The sequence below is a fragment of the Podarcis vaucheri genome (assembly GCF_965113315.1).
Source record: "Podarcis vaucheri genome assembly, chromosome: 17".
Classification (NCBI taxonomy): Eukaryota; Metazoa; Chordata; class Lepidosauria; order Squamata; family Lacertidae; genus Podarcis; species Podarcis vaucheri.
Genome location: NC_138755.1, coordinates 14,942,124 through 14,963,890, shown reverse-complemented (window position 1 = coordinate 14,963,890; position 21,767 = coordinate 14,942,124). Strand labels below are relative to the sequence as shown.

General features: G+C 49.6%; 1 protein-coding gene across 3 annotated transcripts in view; it reads left to right on the top strand.

Moving 5' to 3' along the window:
- The window catches only part of FOCAD (focadhesin), a 141,248-nt gene that overhangs the window by 44,347 nt on the left and 75,134 nt on the right, over window positions 1-21,767 (top strand). For all 3 annotated transcript variants that reach the window (XM_082204526.1, XM_082204525.1, XM_082204527.1), the window contains exons 12-15: window positions 649-753; window positions 2,480-2,581; window positions 12,327-12,457; window positions 15,384-15,510. In XM_082204526.1, the coding sequence (XP_082060652.1) occupies window positions 649-753; window positions 2,480-2,581; window positions 12,327-12,457; window positions 15,384-15,510 (465 nt within the window). The remainder of the gene's footprint in view (window positions 1-648; window positions 754-2,479; window positions 2,582-12,326; window positions 12,458-15,383; window positions 15,511-21,767) is intronic.

The following is a 21,767-nucleotide window of genomic DNA, read 5'->3' as shown; positions in this document are numbered from 1 at the left end:
GTCCCTTCTCATAACAAACAGGAACTTTTGGGTGCTTTCAGAATTTATTTAATTTCCATGCGTGCACAGGAACTGGCAAACTTCCTTAACATTTCAGAAAGGTTCAGAACCTGTTTGAGTTAATGGTCCTTGAAGGAATTTAATTTAAGACTGTGCAGACCCTTTTCAGTATCTGTATGCCCACTGGCCAATAAGTAATGGGTTTGGTTTGAATTTGTTCTTTGGTTTCGAGCCAGCTCAAATGTCCACACTTGGGATCACTAAGCCAATTCTAAAGTTACAGTAATTGGAGGTAACTGGGGAGCAGGGGAACCTTCCCTGAATAACAAAACTCAGGACAGAGCTTCACTCTGGAAGCAAATAATAAAACTGAGATGTAAATCTTTGCAATACTCTGCTGGAAGATGAAGGAACGGAATTGTTAAGAAATAAAAGAGCCTTGGAAACAATTGTCTGTACAATTCGCATACCCCTGAATTTTGTTGTGTTCCAGAAAAATATATTTCTGTGTTCGTATTTTTGTTTCTGTTTGTAACTAATCGTTTTATGGAGACTTGGAGAGCAGCTCAAAATGGCGGTGAAGTTTATCATTGTTGTCCACACACAGAAGCATAGCAACCCATTTTTTATGGGTGTTATTTATTTTAGGTGCCAAATCTGATTCCCGTCCTGATGTTTAAGTTGGGGACGCCGCTGGAGCCCACTCTGTGCCGGGAAATCTTATATACTTTGCCTGCTTTGGGTGTTCATAAGGTCGGTACGAAATTTTAACTTTTCTCCGCTGGAAAAGGCATTTTGTTTCTTAAAGGCGGATTTGCTTTCCTTTTAATTTTGGGGGGAAATGTTGAGAGCAATGAAAGCGCCTTGGTAGAATGTAATTTACCATCACTTAAATGGGTGGCATCTTGTTCCAACAAAATGCTTTATCTTCCCTAGAGGAATCCATATGGAATATGTTACTTGCCTGGAGGCGGTTGGAGGATGGATGAGGACTAACGGATTCAGGTTGAATCCTGACGAGACAGAAGTACTGTTCTGGGGGACAGGCGGGTGTGGGGGACTCCCTGGTCCTGAATGGGGCAACTGTGCCCCTGAAGGACCAGGTGCACAGCCTGGGAGTCATTTTGGACTCACAGCTGTCCATGGAGGTGCAGGTCAATTCTCTGTCCAGGGCAGCTGTTTACCAGCTCCATCTGGTACGCAGGCTGAGACCCTACCTGCCCGCAGACTGTCTCGCCAGAGTGGTGCATGCTCTAGTTATCTCCCACTTGGACTACTGCAATGCGCTCTCCATGGGGCTACCTTTGAAGGTGACTCGGAAACTGCAATTAATCTAGAATGCAGCAGCTAGACTGGTGACTGGGAGTGGCCACCAAGACCACATAACACCAGTCTTGAAAGACCTACACTGGTCTCCCAGTATGTTTCCGAGCACAATTCAAAGTGTTGGTGTTGACCTTTAAAGCCCTAAATGGCCTGGAGCGTCTCCACCCCCATCGTTCTGCCCGGACACTGAGGTCCAGCTCCAAGGGCCTTCTGGCAGTTCCTTCCCTGAGACAAGTGAGGTTACAGGCAACCAGGCAGAGGACCTTCTCGGTAGTGTTGCCTGCCTTGTGGAACGCCCTCCCATCATATGTCAAAGAAATAAACAACTATCTGATGTTTAGAAGACATCTGAAGGCAGCCCTGTTTAGGGAAGTTTATTGACTGATGTTTTAATATATTTTTAATCTTATGTTGGAAGCCGCCCAGAGTGGCTGGGGAAACCCAACCAGATGGGTGGAGTATAAACAATATTATTATTATTATTATTATTATTATTATTATTATTATTATTATTAATTGCCACTACTACTACTTTTGTCCCTCATTCAGGCTATGGGTGATTGTCAGAGATGTGGATCTACATAGCCTGAATGCCTTGTAGCCGGGAACATTCGGATTGCAACAAACAGAAGCTCAGAAATAATATCTCTAATTGTAGGAAATAGAAGTAGCCCATAGCACTATATACTATGGGTGTAGCTCAGGTTACACTGTAGGAAATGTAAATATGCCTTCAGTGGAATAAAGATCTTTAAAAAGATTATCTCCCAAGGTTTCCAGAGAGGTGATTTATTTACAGTCAGGTGTGTTGACTGAATAGGCCAGCATGCCCCCCCCAACCCGAAAATAGCAGATTAAAAGATTAGTCATTAACCCGGTGACAACGCAGAACTGTTGCCAAAGCCTCACCTCAGCACCTTCTCTGGCACCTAACATTTCCTCTTCTGCCTCCTGCGCTGCTATCATGATGCTAAATGGTGTTGCCGTCAAGGTGAAAAAGTTGCCGTCTGGATGTAGCCTTAGATGTCTGGCACGCAGAACTGATCGGCGCTCTTGTATCTGCTGCAAAATTAATCTCTCCAGACATATTCTGCATTGTAAATGAATGTAGGGAAAGTTCTGTTTTTACAAATGAGCAAACGATCTCTTTCAGGTCTGCGTGGCTCAGATTTTACGTGCCCTACAGGTGTTGGGAAACACGCCAGAGCTTCAAGCTGTTGCATTACGCCTGATGACATCTTTATGGGAGAAGCAGGTTGTCAAAAAGATGGAAAGCAATTAATCTCTGTCTCGAAAAATCACATTTTGGGGGAATAATTGATCGTGCTGTTGCCTTTCGCTTAACAATGGCTGCTAGGAACGTTGTTGAGAGTGGCTGGGGCAAACAATAAAGTTGTTGTTTTTGTTGTTGTTAAGAGCTAATCCTTCAGGCCACTCTAGGAGGGGAGTATGCAGAATAATTTGTTCTTGGAAGCTTTTACAATACAGTCATACCTTGGAGGTCGAACAGAATCCATTCCAGAAGTCTGTTCAACTTCCAGAATGTTCGGAAACCAAGGTGTGGCTTCTGATTGGCTGCAGGAAGCTCCAGCAGCCAATCGGAAGCCGCGTCGGACTTTTGGGTTTCAAAAAACGTTCACAAACCGGAACAATCACTTCCAGGTTTGCGGCATTCGGGAGCCAAAACGTTCGAGTCGCAAGTTGTTTGTCAAGCAAGGGACGACTGTATTGTTATTGTATGTGTACTGAGATACTGTGGATTTTTTAAATGAATTAATGTTGAGCCTTTGTCAGATGCTGGTGCGGTTGCTTGAGAGTAAACAGGCAAGACTCCGACCTGTCTTTTCCAGGCTTTATTCTTGGTGCAAACTATTTACAGTGAAGAGCGTCGTAAGTTCATGTTTGGCTCAATCGCTAGCAGAATCTGGGAGTGGTCGGTTTTTGTACCTCCCCCATCATAAAAGTCGCATCACCCCTAGACTTTTCCGTCCCTCCCTGCGCCGAAACCTACTGCGCAGAATGGGCGCTGGCAGGGGCGTGCTTCCTGCTCCTCAGGTTTGCTCAGGCTCAGTGTTGAGGCTCTCCCTAGCATTCTCTGGTCCTTGCACCTCTTCTTCACTGGAGGTGGGGTTTTCCTCCTCACCGGAAGAGGAACTGCTTTGCAAGATTTTTGGAGGCTCCCTGTAACACAACTGCCCTTCCATCTCTCGCCTCTGAGCTGATGGCAGTTCCCTGACAGCTTTGTTTAGGGAAACCCAAAACTTAAGGGTGTGGTAAGGTAAAAGTAAAGGGACCCCTTACCATTAGGTCCAGTCGTGGCCGACTCTGGGGTTGCAGCGCTCTTCTCGCTTTATTGGCTGAGGGAGCCGGCGTACAGCTTCCAGGTCATGTGGCCAGCATGACTAAGCCGCTTCTGGCGAACCAGAGCAGCGCACAGAAACGCCATTTACCTTCCCGCCGGAGCGGTACCTATTTATCTACTTGCACTTTGATGTGCTTTCGAACTGCTAGGTTGGCAGGAGCAGGGACTGAGCAACGGGAGCTCACCCCGTCGTGGGGATTTGAACTGCCAACCTTCTGATCGGCAAGTCCTAGGCTCTGTGGTTTAACCCACAGAGCCACCCGGGAAACACGAAACCTAAGTGTATGGTACCATTCATAATTCTGGAGAGAACAGGGAGAGCCCTTTCCTTTCCCAGTTCTCTGCATGACCTGCACCCCAACTGTGTCTGGACTGGAGCAACTATTTGCAGAGCTGATTCGCAGCAAATATATCTAGAGGTAAAATATCTGGTATATACCGCTATTCTTTAGCTGCCATTACATTTGTGGTCCCTTCCAACTCTACTGCCCTATGAGTCTATAATAACAAGATTCCTAGCTTTGCAGCGGGTTGAACTAGATGAACCTCATGGTCGCTTCCAACTTTACAATTCTATCATTATGTGAACAGAAACAGAAATAGTGACTCTCACAACAGCCCTGTAAATTAAGTCAATGTTATCATCACTCATATTGCAGATGGGCAGAAAATAATAATCCAGCAACAGGTCATCAAACTGGGGATTCCAACCCATTGGCCTAGACCGGACATGTTCAACCGGTCGACCACGATTGACAGGTAGATCCCCTGGGTCATCCTGGTCGAACGCGGGTGATCCTGGTCGATCTCAGGATTAAATAAAGTGGGCAAGGAATGTTGCTGCTCCCTGCCTCCAGCGCCAGGTCCCTCCGGTGCCTTCTGGCGGTTCCCTCCCTGCGAGAAGTGAGGTTACAATTCAAAGTGTTGGTGCTGACCTTGAAAGCCCTAAACGGCCTCAGTCCAGTAGACCGGAAGGAGCGTCTCCACCCTCATCATTCAGCCTGGACACTGAGGTGGGCTAGGCAGCAAGTGCAAGTACGTGCAACGGGTGTTTGCGTAGGTCAGGCTGTTGATTGATTTTCAACAACTCTGGGCAATCTCCCCCTGCTTCCAGTTAGCCGCCACCTTCCACACACCCCACACACGCTCCTTCTCCCTCCAATGACAATACCAGAATTTTTATACTGGGAGTAGATCGCAGTCTCTTGGGAGTTGGACGAGCCTGGCCTAGACAATACTGACCTTTCTCGGATTGTAAGGGTTAATATACCAGTATACTTGAAGGAGCATCTCCACCCCCATCGTTCTGCCCGGACGCTGAGGTCCAGCGCCGAGGGACTTCTGGCGGTTCCCTCCCTGCGAGAAGCGAGGTTGCAGGGAACCAGGCAGAGGGCCTTCTCAGTGGTGGCATCTGCCTTGTGGAACGCCCTCCCACCAGATGTCAAAGAGAAGAACAAATACCAGACTTTTAGAAGACATCCGAAGGCAGCCCTGTTTATTTTAATACTTTAATACTTTGTTGGAAGCCGCCCAGAGTGGCTGGAGAAACCCAGCCAGATGGGCGGGGTATAAATAATAAATTATTATTATTATTAGTAGTAGTAATGAAATACTGCATGTGACATCACTGACAGAGGAAGAGGAGGCGGGGGGAGCGCCCCCCATCCCGGTTGAGTGCCATCGTGGCTGGGCCCCCCACGTTGGGCGTCATGCCCTTGTAGGCGGTGTGCCACGCCCCCAGAACGTGCGCCAAGCCCCTGGGGTGCGCGCCAGCCACACCCCCGCCTGCTCTCCACCCCCGGTGCTGGAGCATGAAGCTCCGCCACTGTGTGACATGCTTTCAACACTTTACGACTATAGTTCTGTGAACATTTGCCGTCATTCTATGTTTGCTTAAGTTGCAGTATATTAACTACAGATGTACATGAAATCGCATCTGTCAGGGGTTCAGAAGCAGAGACGCAGAGAAGGGTGGAAACAGAGAGCGAGGGGGAGGAAGCCGAAGGGAGAATGAGTGATGATGACGAACCGAGATCTCCAAGCCTAAGCAGTGAGTCAGAGGACTCCCAAAAGGGAGCCCCAGTGAGCAGAGCAAGGGGGGGATCCGGGGGGACACCCCAGGAGGAAGGGAACAGAGGAGATTCAGAGAGCAGCAGCTGGAAGTCGGGACCCACGCTCAAGACTGAGAGCAGCAGGGAGGAAGGCAGCCAGGCATCGGGTTCCGGAGGCCGTCAGCAGGAGGGAGGGCACGAGTCAGGGGTGGTCACGCCCTCCTCAGAGAGCGAGGCAACGGTCAAGAGGAAAGTAGAGAGTTGGGCGCGCGCGCCAAGTTCAAATGCAGCGGAAGCTGGAGCAGTAAGCAGCCCGGAGAGTGAGCCAGGTCCCAAAGCCCGCCGAAAGGAAGCGGAAGGATCAGGGGGGTCAGCGTCAGAGGAGAGTAGAAGGGAGGAGTCCCAGGGGGGCAGAAGGACCCAGAGACGTAGGGAGAGGCGAAGGAGGTGGAGCAAGGCTAGGGTATTAAGCTGGTGTGCAAGAGGCGGGGACTCAGATGGGTCTTCGCCGACCTAGGGCAGAAGGTGTAGAGCTGCACGCTGCAGTTCGGAAATGAAACCTGTAACTCAATAAAGACTCTGTTAAAGTGGACGCTGTGTGGCGTGGTCCTATGTGAGCTGGGACCTGGTAGCAGCTTTGACAGTAAGACCCATCTCCTCAAAGCTTCAGAAACCTGAAACCTCGCAGCGGGAGCAGAAGCCGCTAGGGGAGGAAGAGGGGTGTCTGTAAGCAAGCTCACAAAGGTTAGCAAGATGACGGAAGAACAGAGGATCTCCGCGCTGCAAGAGGCAGTGACCCAGTTGTCCTCAGAGGTATTGGCTTCCAAGAAACGGGAGGAGGAGACTACAGCCGCCTACAGAGACCTACACGCCAGGTTTGAAATGCTTGTTAAGCAAGGGCAACCGGGACCCAGACCGGAGGGCGTGGGATTGGCACGGAGAGCAGGAGGGCTTGTGGCTCACTTCGATGGGACTTTGCAACAGTACCCTAATTTTAGAGCAGACGTAATGTGCGCACTGCAACTGCTGGCAAAAGACTTTAGAGATGAGGAAGAGAAGGTGGGGTTCATATTGTCCCATTTGCATGGGGATGCCAAAGCCTGGCTGCGCAATTTGTGGAGGGATAAAGATCCGGCGCTTCAGAATGCAGATGCCTTTATCAAAGCGATGGATGCGTGTTTTTTGTCTACTATTGATGTGGATCTTGCCAGACGGGAGATTCATGGACTAAAACAAGGGAGGGCGAGCGTCCGGCAGTATCACGCCCGATTTTTTGCGCTGGTCAGTGCTTTAGAATGGGATCGGGATTCGCCCCCTGTCAGAGACCTCTTCTGGGAGGGTCTAAGTTCTGCGGTTAAGGATGAAATTGCAAGGGGGGAGAGGCCCCGAAGCACGCAGGAGGTGGTCCAAAGGGCACTGACTGTGGGGGTGAGGCTGGAAGAACGTCCATGGTGCAGAGATGAAGGACGTGGAGGGCGCGAAGCAGCGAGAAGTTTCTCTTTCGTTCCGAGGGAAGCAGCGCGTGCGCAATCCACACCTCCGCCAGGAGGGGGAGGGGAACCGATGGAGGTTGGAGGTGCAAGGGCTCAGTCAGCAGCCAGAGCCCTAGCACCGGCAGCAGTGAAAGCGAAGCCTCCTAGAGGGAACAGGAAGTGTTACATCTGCGAGGATCCAGGCCATTTGGCGAAGGAGTGTCCCCGGAGGCTCCACAAGCACACTGCAGCCTCAGCAATGGTGACTGCAGCAACGCAGCAAGGAGAACCACAGCAGGGAAACGACGATGTCTGGCTGGAGACGGAGGCACTGGGGCCCAGCCAGACGCATCTGTGAAGCAGTCCCCAGCGATATTGCAACCCACGGATCCCCTCCCACCCAAACCAGTAGTGCAGCTCACAGCATCTCTCCAGCTACCCGACGGCGTCACTATCGAAGTGCCGCTTTCTGTGGATTCTGGAAGCAACGCAGACTTTATAGCGCAGAGCTTTGTGGAGCAGCACGCTATACAGCTATTGCCTGCCACTCTGCCCCTGCAAGTCGTCACAGTGGATGGCAGAGAGTTGCTAGGGGGGCAGGTGGTGAAGCAGACGCCACCGATGGTGATGCGCCTTGGCAACCACAGGGAAGTCATCAGTTTTAATGTCACCCAACTGTCGGACACGCCCATTGTGTTGGGCATGAGTTGGCTGGACAGGCACAGTCCGACACTGGCTTGGTACCAGAGACAACTGATCTTCGGCTCCTCTTATTGCGCAGAACACTGCATCCTGCCCCGACGGGAGGGAGAGGAGGAGGAATCACAACTGCAGTTGGGAACGTTGCAAGCGGTCCCCCACAAATACGCGAGCTTTTTGGAGGTCTTCTGCGAGAAGGAGGCGGACAAGCTACCCCCTCACCGGCCATATGACTGCAAGATTGACCTCCTACCGGGGGCGACGCTGCCGAAGGGGCGGCTATACTCCATGTCTGAAGATGAAATGCAGGAACTCAAACAGTTCATCGAGCATAATCTGGAGCGTGGCTTCATCAGAGAGTCCAAGGCAGTGGGGGGCAGTCCCGTTTTCTTCGTGAAAAAGAAAGACACGCCCCAAAAAAGACTAGTTGTGGACTACCGCCTTTTGAACCAGATGACCAAACCGTCTGATTACCCCATGCCCAGGATTGACGACCTCCTCGCGACGGTGCGCAAGGGACGCGTGTTCACCAAGTTGGACCTGCGAGGGGCGTACAATCTCATCCGCATGCGGGAGGGCGATGAGTGGAAGACGGCCATGTTCACACCGCTGGGCACCTACGAATACAGAGTTATGCCCTTTGGATTACAAAATGGCTCTCACTGTTTTCAAGCTTTTATGCATCACGTGTTGGAGGGACTCCTCTACAAGACATGCGTCTGCTTCCTGGATGACATCCTGATTTTCTCTGACTCGCAGCAAGCTCACGACCGAGACGTGAGGGAGGTGCTCAGCAGGTTGCAACAACATAGACTGTACGCCAAGCTGGAGAAGTGCCAGTTCGACACGACGGAGGTGGATTTCCTGGGATACAAGTTGTCGGACAAGGGGATAGCCATGGACAGCACCAAGGTTCGTGCGGTATTGGATTGGAAGAGCCCGCGCAACCGGAAGGAGGTCCAGCGGTTTGTCGGCTTCGCCAACTTCTATCGCAAGTTTATCAAGGGGTTCGCGATGCAGACGGCAGCAATTACGGACACGCTCAGCTCCAAAAAAAAGAAATTCATCTGGACGGAGCAGGCGGAACAGTCCTTTCAAGCGCTCAAGCATCTCTTCGCATCGGAGAAGCAACTGCTGCATATCGACCCCAGTAAACCGTTGAGGGTAGAGACAGACGCGTCAGACAGAGCCGTGGGAGCTGTCCTGCTGCAGCGAGACCCGCAGGGGGTGTGGCGGCCGGGAGCGTTCTACTCCAGAAAGCTCAGCAAGTCGGAGCAGAACTACACCATCTGGGACAGGGAGTTGCTGGCCATTCATGCAGCTTTCAAGGCGTGGAGGCACTTCCTAATCGGCGCCAAGCACACGGTGCAGGTCTGCACGGACCACAAGAATCTGGAGCACTGGCGCACGGCTCAGTTCCTGAACCAGAGGCAGATACGTTGGGCGGAGTTCTTTGCTGACTTCAATTTCCGAATAGAGTACGTCCCAGGCGACACCAACATCATGGCGGATGCACTGTCCCGAAAACCGCAATACCTAGAAGAGGTGACGCCAGCGGCGGCCATGCACATCTTCGCACCGACGGCGTGGGCGTGTGCCTCAGCTACAGTAGACCTGGATGCGGTGCGACGTGCATTGCGGGACGACTCATTCGCGCAAGACAAGATGGCGGAACTGCTCAGAGGCACGGCTACCACGGACGAGTTCCAGGTGCGGGACGGCTTGCTCCTACGCAAAGGGGCTGTCTATGTACCAGGAGACGACCTTCGCGCCAAGGTACTGCAACAGTTGCACGACGCACCCACGGCCGGTCACTTTGGCACAGAGAAAACGATGGAATTAGTCGCGAGAGACTTCTGGTGGCCCAGGCTGAGAGGAGAGGTCGCGGACTACGTCGCGAGGTGCGACACCTGCCAGAGGGCCAAGCCGGTACACAGACCACCGGCGGGACTGTTAGAACCGCTGCAAACACCGTTTGAACCGTGGGAGAGGGTGGCCCTGGACTTTGTGACGGATTTACCCAGCTCGAGAGGCAAGACAGCTGTGCTAGTGGTGGTGGACTTGTTCACCAAGATGGCACATTTCATTCCGTGTGCGAAGGTGGCCACGGCGGAACAAACCGCCAAACTGTTCATAGATCACGTGTTCAAAGTGCATGGCCTGCCACGGTCTATCCTGTCCGACCGCGGACGCCAGTTCATCTCGTCTTTCTGGCAGAAGCTGATGGGTTTTCTAAATGTCAAGGTCAATCTGGCATCTGCAAGACACCCGCAGACCAACGGGCAAGCAGAGAGGGTCAATGCCATCATGCAGCAGTACCTGAGATGCTATGCCAATCAACAGCCTGCGACGTGGGTGGATTACCTGCCGCTAGCCGAGTTCGCTTACAACAACACGAAGCACGTGTCCACAGGAGTGACGCCGTTCTTTGCCAACAATGGGAGGAATCCCAGAACCTTCCCGGGACTGGAGAGAGTGGGGGAAGGAGAACCACAGACGGCGGACGCGTTCGCGTCAGAGCTGCAGGCGGTCCACGATCAACTCAGACGGCAGCTGGAGCTAGCTAAGCACGCCTACAAGGTGCAAGCTGACAAGCACAGGCGGGTTGGCGAAGTGATCCAAGTGGGAGACTGGGTCTGGTTGGCAGCCCACGCAGTGCCGACCAGGTCACTTGCCAAGAAGAAGTTGGGGCACAAGCAGATCGGTCCGTACCAAGTCGAAGCGCAGATCAACCCGGTAGCCTTCCGACTGGCGCTGCCGGAGGGTTCCAGAATGCATCCGGTGTTCCACAGGTCGGTGCTCACTCCCTACAAGGCACCTCACAGGTTCCAGGAGCCAGGCACGGCGCCAAGTCCGCTCCGGGAACGGACGGAGACGCGGGAGGTGAAGCACCAGGACCACATCAACGAGGTCACGGAGATTTTGGACTCCAGATGGGGGGAAGAGGGAGTCGAATACCTCTTAGCCAGAGAGGGCACCCGGGCCAGCGCCAATAGCTGGGTACCAGACTACGCTTTGGAGGAACCCCTGCTCAAGGACGAGTTTCATGCCCTCTTCCCACACAAACCCATGCCAGCGAGCTTCTTCGACGACTGGTTGTTCACACCCACACTTTCTTCCAGCACGTTCCATGGATTCGACTCAGAAGGGGAACCCGCACGGAGCACCCGTTCCCCAGAAGGTTCACCGGCAGGTTCGGCATCAGGCAACTCGTATTGGTGGGACGATCGACCAGAGGAGCAATGGCGCAGGAAGTGGCTGGAGAGGCCAGGTCGAGCGACCGACGCAGAGACTGACATGGACGTGTTCGGGGAGGACCTCGGGTTCGAGCACGGCGGTACAGAGATGGAAGAGCAACAAGTCAACGTCGACGACCGCGAGGGGGAAGACTCGGAGGTCTTCAGTTGGCGGCCACCCACGGGGAGCGACCTGTATCCAGCATTCCCTCCCATGATGATGGAGCGCCCAGCACCCACACCTGACAGCGGGGAGGGGGGAAGGGGGGGCTTCGAGGGGGGGATGGATGTCAGGGGTTCAGAAGCAGAGACGCAGAGAAGGGTGGAAACAGAGAGCGAGGGGGAGGAAGCCGAAGGGAGAATGAGTGATGATGACGAACCGAGATCTCCAAGCCTAAGCAGTGAGTCAGAGGACTCCCAAAAGGGAGCCCCAGTGAGCAGAGCAAGGGGGGGATCCGGGGGGACACCCCAGGAGGAAGGGAACAGAGGAGATTCAGAGAGCAGCAGCTGGAAGTCGGGACCCACGCTCAAGACTGAGAGCAGCAGGGAGGAAGGCAGCCAGGCATCGGGTTCCGGAGGCCGTCAGCAGGAGGGAGGGCACGAGTCAGGGGTGGTCACGCCCTCCTCAGAGAGCGAGGCAACGGTCAAGAGGAAAGTAGAGAGTTGGGCGCGCGCGCCAAGTTCAAATGCAGCGGAAGCTGGAGCAGTAAGCAGCCCGGAGAGTGAGCCAGGTCCCAAAGCCCGCCGAAAGGAAGCGGAAGGATCAGGGGGGTCAGCGTCAGAGGAGAGTAGAAGGGAGGAGTCCCAGGGGGGCAGAAGGACCCAGAGACGTAGGGAGAGGCGAAGGAGGTGGAGCAAGGCTAGGGTATTAAGCTGGTGTGCAAGAGGCGGGGACTCAGATGGGTCTTCGCCGACCTAGGGCAGAAGGTGTAGAGCTGCACGCTGCAGTTCGGAAATGAAACCTGTAACTCAATAAAGACTCTGTTAAAGTGGACGCTGTGTGGCGTGGTCCTATGTGAGCTGGGACCTGGTAGCAGCTTTGACAGCATCTTAATAGGCTTTGCAGCAGGGGGCACGGCACTTTGCAATGTAAATGACTTCAGGGGGCTGCGTAAAATAGAATGTTATCCTGGTAAATTTAAATTGCTAAACCTTTCCCCTTCCATCAAATTATTTTTAGGATCGTGTTTACCCAGAACTGCAGCGATTCATGGCGATGTCGGATATGGCTTCCTTATCCGTTGGAAAAGATACTCAGTGGGAAAAGGTTATTGCCAAAGCTGCTTCTATCAGAGACATATGCAAGCAAAGGTAAGCAACGGCGTCCCCCAAAGTGGTTGTTTGGGATTAAGTTTGTCCAGAAATGTAGAGATTTGTGTGCTTCATTGGATTCTTGGTGCTGTACCTGGGGCTTGGTCTCTCCCCATTGCAGTTACATTTTCTGGAGGGCAAGATTGACTGTTGGAAACACAGGGTAGTTTTGGGGAAAAGAAGATGAAATTATTACTTATTTGCATTTGGTCCAACAATGGATTCAGGTTCACCTTTTGGGATTTAAGCAATTAATCCGTTGTTCACTTCAACTTTGCAAGACTATATATAGATCAGGCACATTCAACTTCCAAGAGACAGTGATCTACATCCACTATAAATAAACTGGCAATGATCTACCCATTGGATTGACCAGAGTTGTTGAGCATTTTTGGGTGAGGATGAGCCAAAGTTATTCGGCTTTTTTGGGGGGTGGGATGATCAATCATGATCCCGCGATTGGCCATGATCTACCACGGACACCCCGCAATCGACTAGTATATCGTGATCGACCAGTTGGACATGCCTGATATACGGTATTTTTCCCAGAAGAAAAAAAAAATATTATTCAAAGGGAGCAGTGAGCAGAGCCTGTATGCATCCCAGGCTCTGCTCAGCGCTCCCTTTCATGAGCCGTGTGGAGCGCATGCGCGGCGCCTGCAGGCTTTTCCCCGAGGAGGGAGAAAAGCCCCCAAGAGCCAAACACACACACACCGCACAGCTCTTCAAAGGGAGTGCGGCTCTTGGGGGCTTTTGTGGGAGGTGGGGGAAGTCAGAGAGCCTCGCTCTGTCCCTTCCCCCACCTCCCGCAAAAGCCAGGGATAGCCGCGCGAAGGCTCCCCGCTGCCCTGCGGAGGCTTCGTGGGCTACCCCAGAGCTGCTGGCGGGGGAAGCCCGGTTTTCAACCCCCCCACCAGCCCCAAAAAGCAGCTGAGGGAGCTGCTCCCCAAGCTTGTGGGGCTGGCGGGGGAAGCCCAGCCCCCCCCAGCCCCTGGGACCACACATTCGCTCCATAAGACGCACGGATATTTCCCCTTAGATTTTAAGAGGAAAAGAGTGCGTCTTATGGAGCGAAAAATACAGTAGATCATTAGATTGAAGCAACCATTTGAGCCTATAGTTACACTTTTCGGTACAGTAGATTAGAACAAGTAACGCTGACCAAGTTCCATAAAATAGCAGGAAATATATTAATAGTTGATTGTTAAAAATTGGAATAAAAAACGTTTATTTCTGGAGGAATGGAAAAGAAAGATATGGACCCATGCTTCTGAGCCACTATGGATTGTCTGTGCTTAAGCCTCTGAGCTTAAGGACAAAGGGGTGCACAGTATCAACTTCTGTGATTGACAGGCTTTGTGCAGCTTTTGGACTGGCTAGACTTTCTTTATTAGGAGCCTAGGCTTCTGACTTTGCTTTGTCCAAAGAGCAGGACCAACTTTAACACTCCAGTTTGCCACCAACACCCACGACATGCCAGTGTTCCTGGTTTTTGTTCCAGCATCTGGTTTGAAAAGTTATGCCAGCAGCCAACCAAAGGAGGGAAAGTTGTGCAACTCTGGGTCAGACAATATGGGTATATACCTCTGTACCTTATTTCTTGATGGCGATTAATTGTACCACATCCAGGATCTTGGCAAAGTCTCTTCAACTCTGTTTCCAACCATCCTGGACACAGGCCTTTTAAATTGACCCAAGCTGTTTTGGGAGACGGTATTTGACTAAGAAGTGGAATGATTATGGCGATAATCATATCCCTATCTGATTAAGAAGTTGCCATGTACTACTATGGATAAATTAGCAATTGCTATGAGATGCGCTCAGATAAAATACAGTGGTACCTTGGTTTTCAAACTTAATCCATTCCAGAAGTCCGTTCCAAAACCAAAGCGTTCCAAAACCAAGGCGCACTTTCCCATAGAAAGGAATGCAAAATGGATTAATCTGTTCCGGTCTTTTAAAAACAACCCCTAAAACAGCAATTTAACATGAATTTTACTATCTAACAAGACCATTGAGCTATAAAATGAAAGTAACAATCAATGTTCTGTACTATAAAATAAATAAGACAGTATTGTATATGACAAAAATTAAAATTAATTTTTTTTCTTACCTGCGCTGGTGATAGTCATTGTTTGGATGGGGAGCTTTTATCCATTTCTGCAGTCACACAATCAATCAACCAATGAACCATAAAACGAAAAACAAGCCACAGTCACAAAAATGAAAAAGCCACACAAACAAAAATGCAAAAAATAGCAAAAACAAAAGCACAAAATATCACCTCACAACACTGCAATCAAAACAGAAGGCTTTAATTACGATGGGGACTCAAATGAGCAGCACATGTTCAGCTTCCGAGGCAAAGTTCAAAAACCGGAACACCTACTTCTTGGTTTACGGCATTCAAGTTCTGAGTTGTTCGGGAACTAAGTTGTTCGAAAACCGAGGTACCATTGTATCTGACTGTTTGCTTTCTCTCTTTATGGAGAAAGGAAATATATTCGCTGTTTGGAGAATGTTGGGACGCTTGTGGCTCTGTGGGTTAAACCACAGAGCCTAGGACTTGCCGATCAGAAGGTCGGCGGTTCGAATCCCCGCAACGGGGTGAGCTCCCGTTGCTCGGTCCCTGCTCCTGCCAACCTAGCAGTTCGAAAGCACGTCAAAGTGCAAGTAGATAAATAGGTACCGCTCCGGCGGGAAGGTAAACAGTATTTCCATGCGCTGCTCTGGTTTGCCAGAAGTGGCTTAGTCATCCTGGCCACATGACCCGGAAGCTGTATGCCGGCTCCCTCGGCCAGTAAAGCGAGATGAGTGCCGCAACCCCAGAGTCGGTCACAACTGGACCTAATGGTCAGGGGTCCCTTTACCTTTACCTTTATGGAATATTCTGTAACTACCAAAGTTAATTCTTGCATTTGATTAGGCCTTACCAACATGGAGCGGATATGTTGGCTGCAATTTCCCAGGTGCTGAATGAATGCACGAAGCCTGACCAAGCCACTCCAGCTGTCCTCGTGCTGCAAGGTCTCCATGCCCTTTGTCAGGCAGAGGTAAGCTTCCCAGAGCTCCACAGATTGTCCTTTCTCCTTCGCTTCGCCTGTTTTGTTCACCTTGGCTTTCGAGGAGCTGCCCTCGGGATAGAATACCATATTCCCTTCTGGTTAAAAAATAAGCCTCTCTGTTTTCCTCATTCATTAGTCATCCGCAGAGGCATGCAATGTGGCCGTTTTACTTCTCCAGATAATAAGTTGCGCTGAGACCTGCCAACGACGTGATTGTCACTTTATGACTAATTTATAGGTCTCAGAGAAAGCAAAATTCCTCCCAAAGCATTATAGTCCCTCCCTCCACTCTCTGTACAAGGTAAACACAAAGTTCTTTTCAGGATGTCTGTTGCAGAGATGTGTCATGTTGCTTATGATCTAAATATTGTTTTTGTTGTTATCTGTACTTCCAGGCCACTTTTTCTTTTTCTTCTTATCTACCTGGAATGTCTTCTCTTTGAGGCCAGGATTTTTTTGGGGGATAACAGCTGTTATCTTCATAGCTGCAGCTCTTGCCTCTGTCCTCAGTGTGCATGGTTTGAAAAGCCGACGGTGTGTGGACTTTGATTTGTCCATGATGGATGCAGCCTTCCAAATTAAGGCATCAGAACACAGTGCCCCAAATACCGTTTTTTTCGCTCTATAAGATGCACCAGACCACAAGATGCACCTAGTTTTTGGAGGAGGAAAACAAGAAAAAATATATATTCTGAATCTCAGAAGCCAGAACAGCAAGAGGGATTGCTGTGCAACGAAAGCAGCAATCCCTCTTGCTGTTCTGGCTTCTGGGATAGCTGCACAGCCTTCATTCGCTCCATAAGACGCACACACATTCCCCCTTACTTTTAAGGAGGGAAAAAGTGAGTCTTATAGAGCAAAAAATACGGTAGCAGGACTTGTTTTGGCGCAACATTTTTTTTATCTTGCTGTCTCTCTTCAAATAAATTAGTCACATTTAAAACATTTGAAGCTTAGGTGTTGTTTTTTTAAAACACCTGAATTAAGAACAACCCTTTGGTGCTATTTGGATACCCCCTAAATCCTGTGATTGAAACCGTAATTCTCAGCAGATGAAGGGTGGAACCCAATGCTGACTGCCTGCAGATGAAAGAAATTTGGCAACAAATCGGGGAAGGGGGACAATTTTGGGCAATTTCCCTTCTTCTGGGTTTCTGCATCCCCTCCCATCCCCCAAATCTGCTCTGGTGGTTCCTCCAACCGTCCAGAGTATATTGGGCAGAAGCACACATGGGTAAGGGGAATTGCAAACCCTTTCCTTTGCAAACCACCCACAGGGTTTTTAAGAACACATTTGAGTAACTTGCGTCCTACTAGTGGAAAGCGTCTGTAAGATGTGCTTTATGTCTATAATGATTCTGCTCCCATCTTAACATTCAAGGCACATGGATGACTCATTTGTATGTTGGGCTCTTCCATACATCTAGTCCAGCAGGTGGCTTAGACTGTCAGCTTCTACCTCCTTCGCCTCAGTGTCACCCTTGTAGAACTCACAAGGCAAGTGGATGAGGCCCAAACTATAATTAGTTAGCTTCACGTCCTTCTGCCCTACCAGCTTCAATGGGGACCAGCCAACAGGGCTTTTTGGTGAGGTGCCATGACAGCCAGGACCCCATGGCAACTGTTTCTTTTCATGGTCCAACTGGAATTCAACCTGGGGAAGTCAGAAGGTGTTGGGGAACACTGGGACCTTTAAAGCCCTAAATGGTTTTGGCCCTGTATATCAGAAGGAGCATCTTCACATCCATCGTTCAGCCTGGACCCTGAGGTCCAGCTCCGAGGGCCTTCCAGCGGTTCCCTCCCTGCGAGAAGTGAGGTTACAGGGAACCAGGCAGAGGGCCTTCTTGGTGGTGGCACCCGCCCTGTGGAACATCCTTCAGATGTCAAGGAGATAAAGAATGACACAACTTTTATAAGATATCTGAAGGCAGCCCTTACAGTGAATGCTCGGGTTGCGAATGTGATCCGTGTGGGATGCACATTCACAACCCGCAGTGGCGCGTCTGTGCACATGCAGGTTGCGATTTGGTGCTTATGCGCAAAGCGCGATTTAGCACTTCTGCGCATGCGTGACCGCTGAAACCCGGAAGTAACCCGTTCCGGTACTTCCGGCTTTCAGCAGTCCGTAACCCAAAAAAATGCAACCTGAAGCGTCTGTAACCCGAGGTATGACTGTACAGGAAAGTTTTTTATGTTTGAGGTTTTATTGAGGTTTTTAATATTTTGTTGGGAGCCGGCCAGCGTGTCAGGGCAACTCAGTCAGGTGGGCACAACAACAACAACAACAACAATGATGCTATTGTTGAGGCTCATCTCAGCTATCTGCCAATCTCCCATTCCCACCACCTTTCTGAGTAAAACCCCTCCCCACCTTCTCACTATATAGAAGGATCTGGCAACTTCTGTTTCAGTGTATCTGAAGAAGTGTGCATGCACACGAAAGCTCATACCAAGAACTAACTTAGTTGGTCTTTAAGGTGCTACTGGAAGGAATTTTTTTATTTTAATGATGCTATTGTTGTTGTTGTGGCCAGAGGCAGTGCCTTAGGTGGCTAGTTCTGACACTGTAAAAAAGCCAAAGAACAAAAGATGAGGGACTGGATGAAGGCAAGGTTGGTGATAACTATGGGATAGTCCTCGAGGAGAGAAGGGTGCTCAGGACCCACAGCACCTCCCAGTCTTAAAAGGCACTGTTGTTTGAGACAGGAACACCCTAGCGTTTGAGGATGAAGGAACTGATGACACAGAAGAATATGACTCCCTGCTATCCTTGATCTAGATCAGTGTTTTGCAAACTTGGGTCTGCAGCTGCTTTTGGACTACATTTCCCAGCATCCCTGACCACCAGCCCTGCTAGCTAAGGATGATGGGAGTTGTAGTCCAAAAAAAGGCTGGAGCCTCAAGTTTGCAAAACACTGATCTAGATGGTGATGGGAGAGGGGGGAGAGATACTTGCATGTATAAGAAGTATGCTAAAAAAAAAACCAAGACATCATTGTTTTAATTTTCAAGTTTCTTACAATCAGTGAAACGTTGCAGCTGAGATGCTGAAGCTAAAATCAGAAAAGGACGCCGTGGTGTTTTATAAACACTTTCCACTTAAGAAGATCTCCGAGGGGGAAGGTAGACTGGAAGAGTTGCCTCTTGGAGCTTTTTTGAGAACATCCATAGCACAAGATCTAAAAAGCAAACTCACAGAATAACTTTCAGCTTGAGTTAAATATAATGGTTGTCCTATATTAGAATATAATGGATTACATGAAGTAGGAAACACAGCAGATGAATTACTCATGTTGCTCCCGAGTCCTGGGCTTGCTTTGGGGTGATTTATGAAGACGGCTAAATCTTTTTGTGCTTTTGTATAATGGAGCCTTTTAATGAGACTTACAGTGCTCACTGGCTTGCATGTCAGGCCTGGATATTATATGCTGCAGCTCTTGCCAAGACCACATCTACTAATTCTTGGCAAATCTTTTGTTTTCACCCCCGCCCCCAGCAAAATTCAACAGAAGCCAGCATACTTTCTGTGAGCCTATGCATCCTGCCTCATAATAGATTTCATGTGTGAAATGCATCAGGCAAGCCAAGTAAGATTCAAAGATGAAAAGACTCAGCATAGTTTGGAAGGAGTTTTGTTTTGTTTCTGCTCCGTCCGTTTCTCTCTGGAAGCAATTCTGTGCCGTATACTCCCCGATTCCACATTTATTAGGCTTTGAGTAAAGAGAGAGAACTTGCGGAGCAGAATAGCACAGGGGAAATTATGAAGATGACAAATTATGCCGGTTAGTGAATTTGACAACTAAAAGAAAATGGTTCCTTGGGCATTCTTAAAATAACTTGGCTATTAAAGCTGAAGTGTTGTGCTTTTTTCTACGTACAAAAGCAGACATGCAGCTGTTTCTCCCCCCTTTTCTTGAAAATATTTCCTCCGAGGATTTACAATGCAGCCTTGCAAGATTTTATATTCCTTTGTGCTTCCGAGTATGGGACCTGGGTGGCGCTGTGGGTTAAACCGCAGAACCTAGGACTTGCCGATCAGAAGGTTGGCGGTTCGAATCCCCGCGACGGAGTGAGCTCCTGTTCTTCAGTCCCTGCTCCTGCCAACCTAGCAGTTCGAAAGCACGAAGTGCAAGTAGATAAATATGTACAGCTCCAGCGGGAAGGTAAACAGCGTTTCTGTGCGCTGCTCTGGTTCGCCAGCAGCGGCTTAGTCATGCAGGCCACATGGCCCGGAAGCTGTGCGCCGGCTCCGTCGACCAATAAAGCGAGATGAGCGCCGCAACCCCAGAGTCGATCACGACTGGACCTAATGGTCAGGGGTCCCTTTACCTTTACCTATGCTTCTGAGTAGGGTTGGCTGTGCCGTTTAAGGAGGGTAGCAGCCTCGCACCATGTTCTTCGGGAACCCCAATATTTCTGATTATTATGAAGCATGCAAAATGTCCACATCATTTGCTCCGTAAAGTTGGCATTTGAACTTGCTGTGAATCTTTCTCCCCTGATATTGATGTGTCTTTTTCCCTTTTCTCCCCCAAAGTGAAGCTGAACTGGAAGCCTTACTTTACAGCTATTTGGTTCCTCCAACTTCAGAATGCAATTGCGTCCTGAAAATTGAATGCATGCAGTTGCAAATTGCATGGGCAGTTATTGCATACTTCCAGGAATAAAGATCTCTCTGCTGAGACTGTTTGCCCCTCTGTTTCAATCTTTATACAGTAGATCTTCTTGCAAAGAAAGGAGCTGGAGTTGTACTCTTTGCACAGCATCAAAGCCTTTCTCCTTTTTTAGCTGCTCCCACTGAACAGCTGATGGACCAGAGGGGATGCAAAGGGCTGGATAAAATCTGGCAGGCAGTATATGACCTGTGTGTGCTACTGGCATAGCCCATCCTAATAAGCTTAAGAACGGAGAATGTAGCTATTACCTGTGTAAAAGTTAGTGGAAGTCATAGGCCACAACTGTTGGAAGTTGGCTACAGATCAAAGTTGTGACTGATACCTGGCATCTATCAGATTCAGGCTTGGAACCTGGAAGGACAGAAGCTATTAGACAAAAGGCAAAATTTATTTGCCCGATGCAGTAACCTTATTGGGACGCAGCAGGGTTTGCAGGACTGCAGCACAGCAGGTTGTGGATGGCGCAGCCGGCAGAGTGTGAGACTCGTTAATGCCAGGGTCGTGAGTTCAAGACCCATGAACTCCAGGTATAGGGTGGTGTGTATGTGTATAAATAAATAAATAAATAAATAAAATAATAATAATATCCCTGTATTAGAGCCAGTGTGGTGTAGTGGTTAAGAGCGGTAGTCTCGTAATCTGGTGAACCGGGTTCGCTTCCCCGCTCCTCCACATGCAGTTGCTGGGTGACCTGCTTGGCAGGGGGTTGGACTCGATGGCCCTTGTGGTCTCTTCCAACTCTATGATTCTATGACCTTGGGCTAGTCACACTTCTTTGAAGTCTCTCAGCCCCACTCACCTCACAGAGTGTTTGTTGTGGGGGAGGAAGGGAAAGGAGAATGTTAGCCGCTTTGAGATTCCTTCGGGTAGTTATAAAGCGGGATATCAAATCCAAACTCTTCTTCTTCATCAAGATGATGCTGTTGAACAGTAAAGATAAGGCCATCTCTTTAGAATAAAGTTCCTAGATCTTGCTTCTGGATTCCCCCATTTGAAACATCAGGTGCTTCGCAATCCTTCACTCTCCACATCCTTGCTAGTTGAAAAAAGCCATTTTCAGCACCTCCAGATGAGCGGAAAGTTTGTGTCGCTGCAATGTATTGGAGGGAAATGGATTCGAAGCAAGTTCCGTGGTAGAACCAGTAGTTAATTGCTCCTGGAAACAAACGCTCCAGTGTTAGCACTGAGAATTTGACGCAACCAGTTTACCCTGGATAAAGTAAATAAATCTTCTAATAATTCATACCTCGAATTGTGCATGGAAGCTTTCAAAAGGGGACTGACAATCGCCCTGAGACTGGCGAAGTTAAAACCTTGTTAATCCTTAGAGATGGAAATGATCTATTCATCCCAAAACAGCAACAAAGGACAGGACAATGGGCACAGAGTTTAAAACAAACTTACAAAGGGGGCTTGCACCCTGAGCCTTTGAACACTGTCTGGAGTTACAAAGATGCTTTCTGATCAGCAACTGCTCTGTTGTGTCAAAGCTAATCGGTGTCCCCCCATATTGTGGAGCCAAAGCCCTTTCATCTTCCGCGGTTCCTAGAGGGTGTTGTGCTCTCGAAT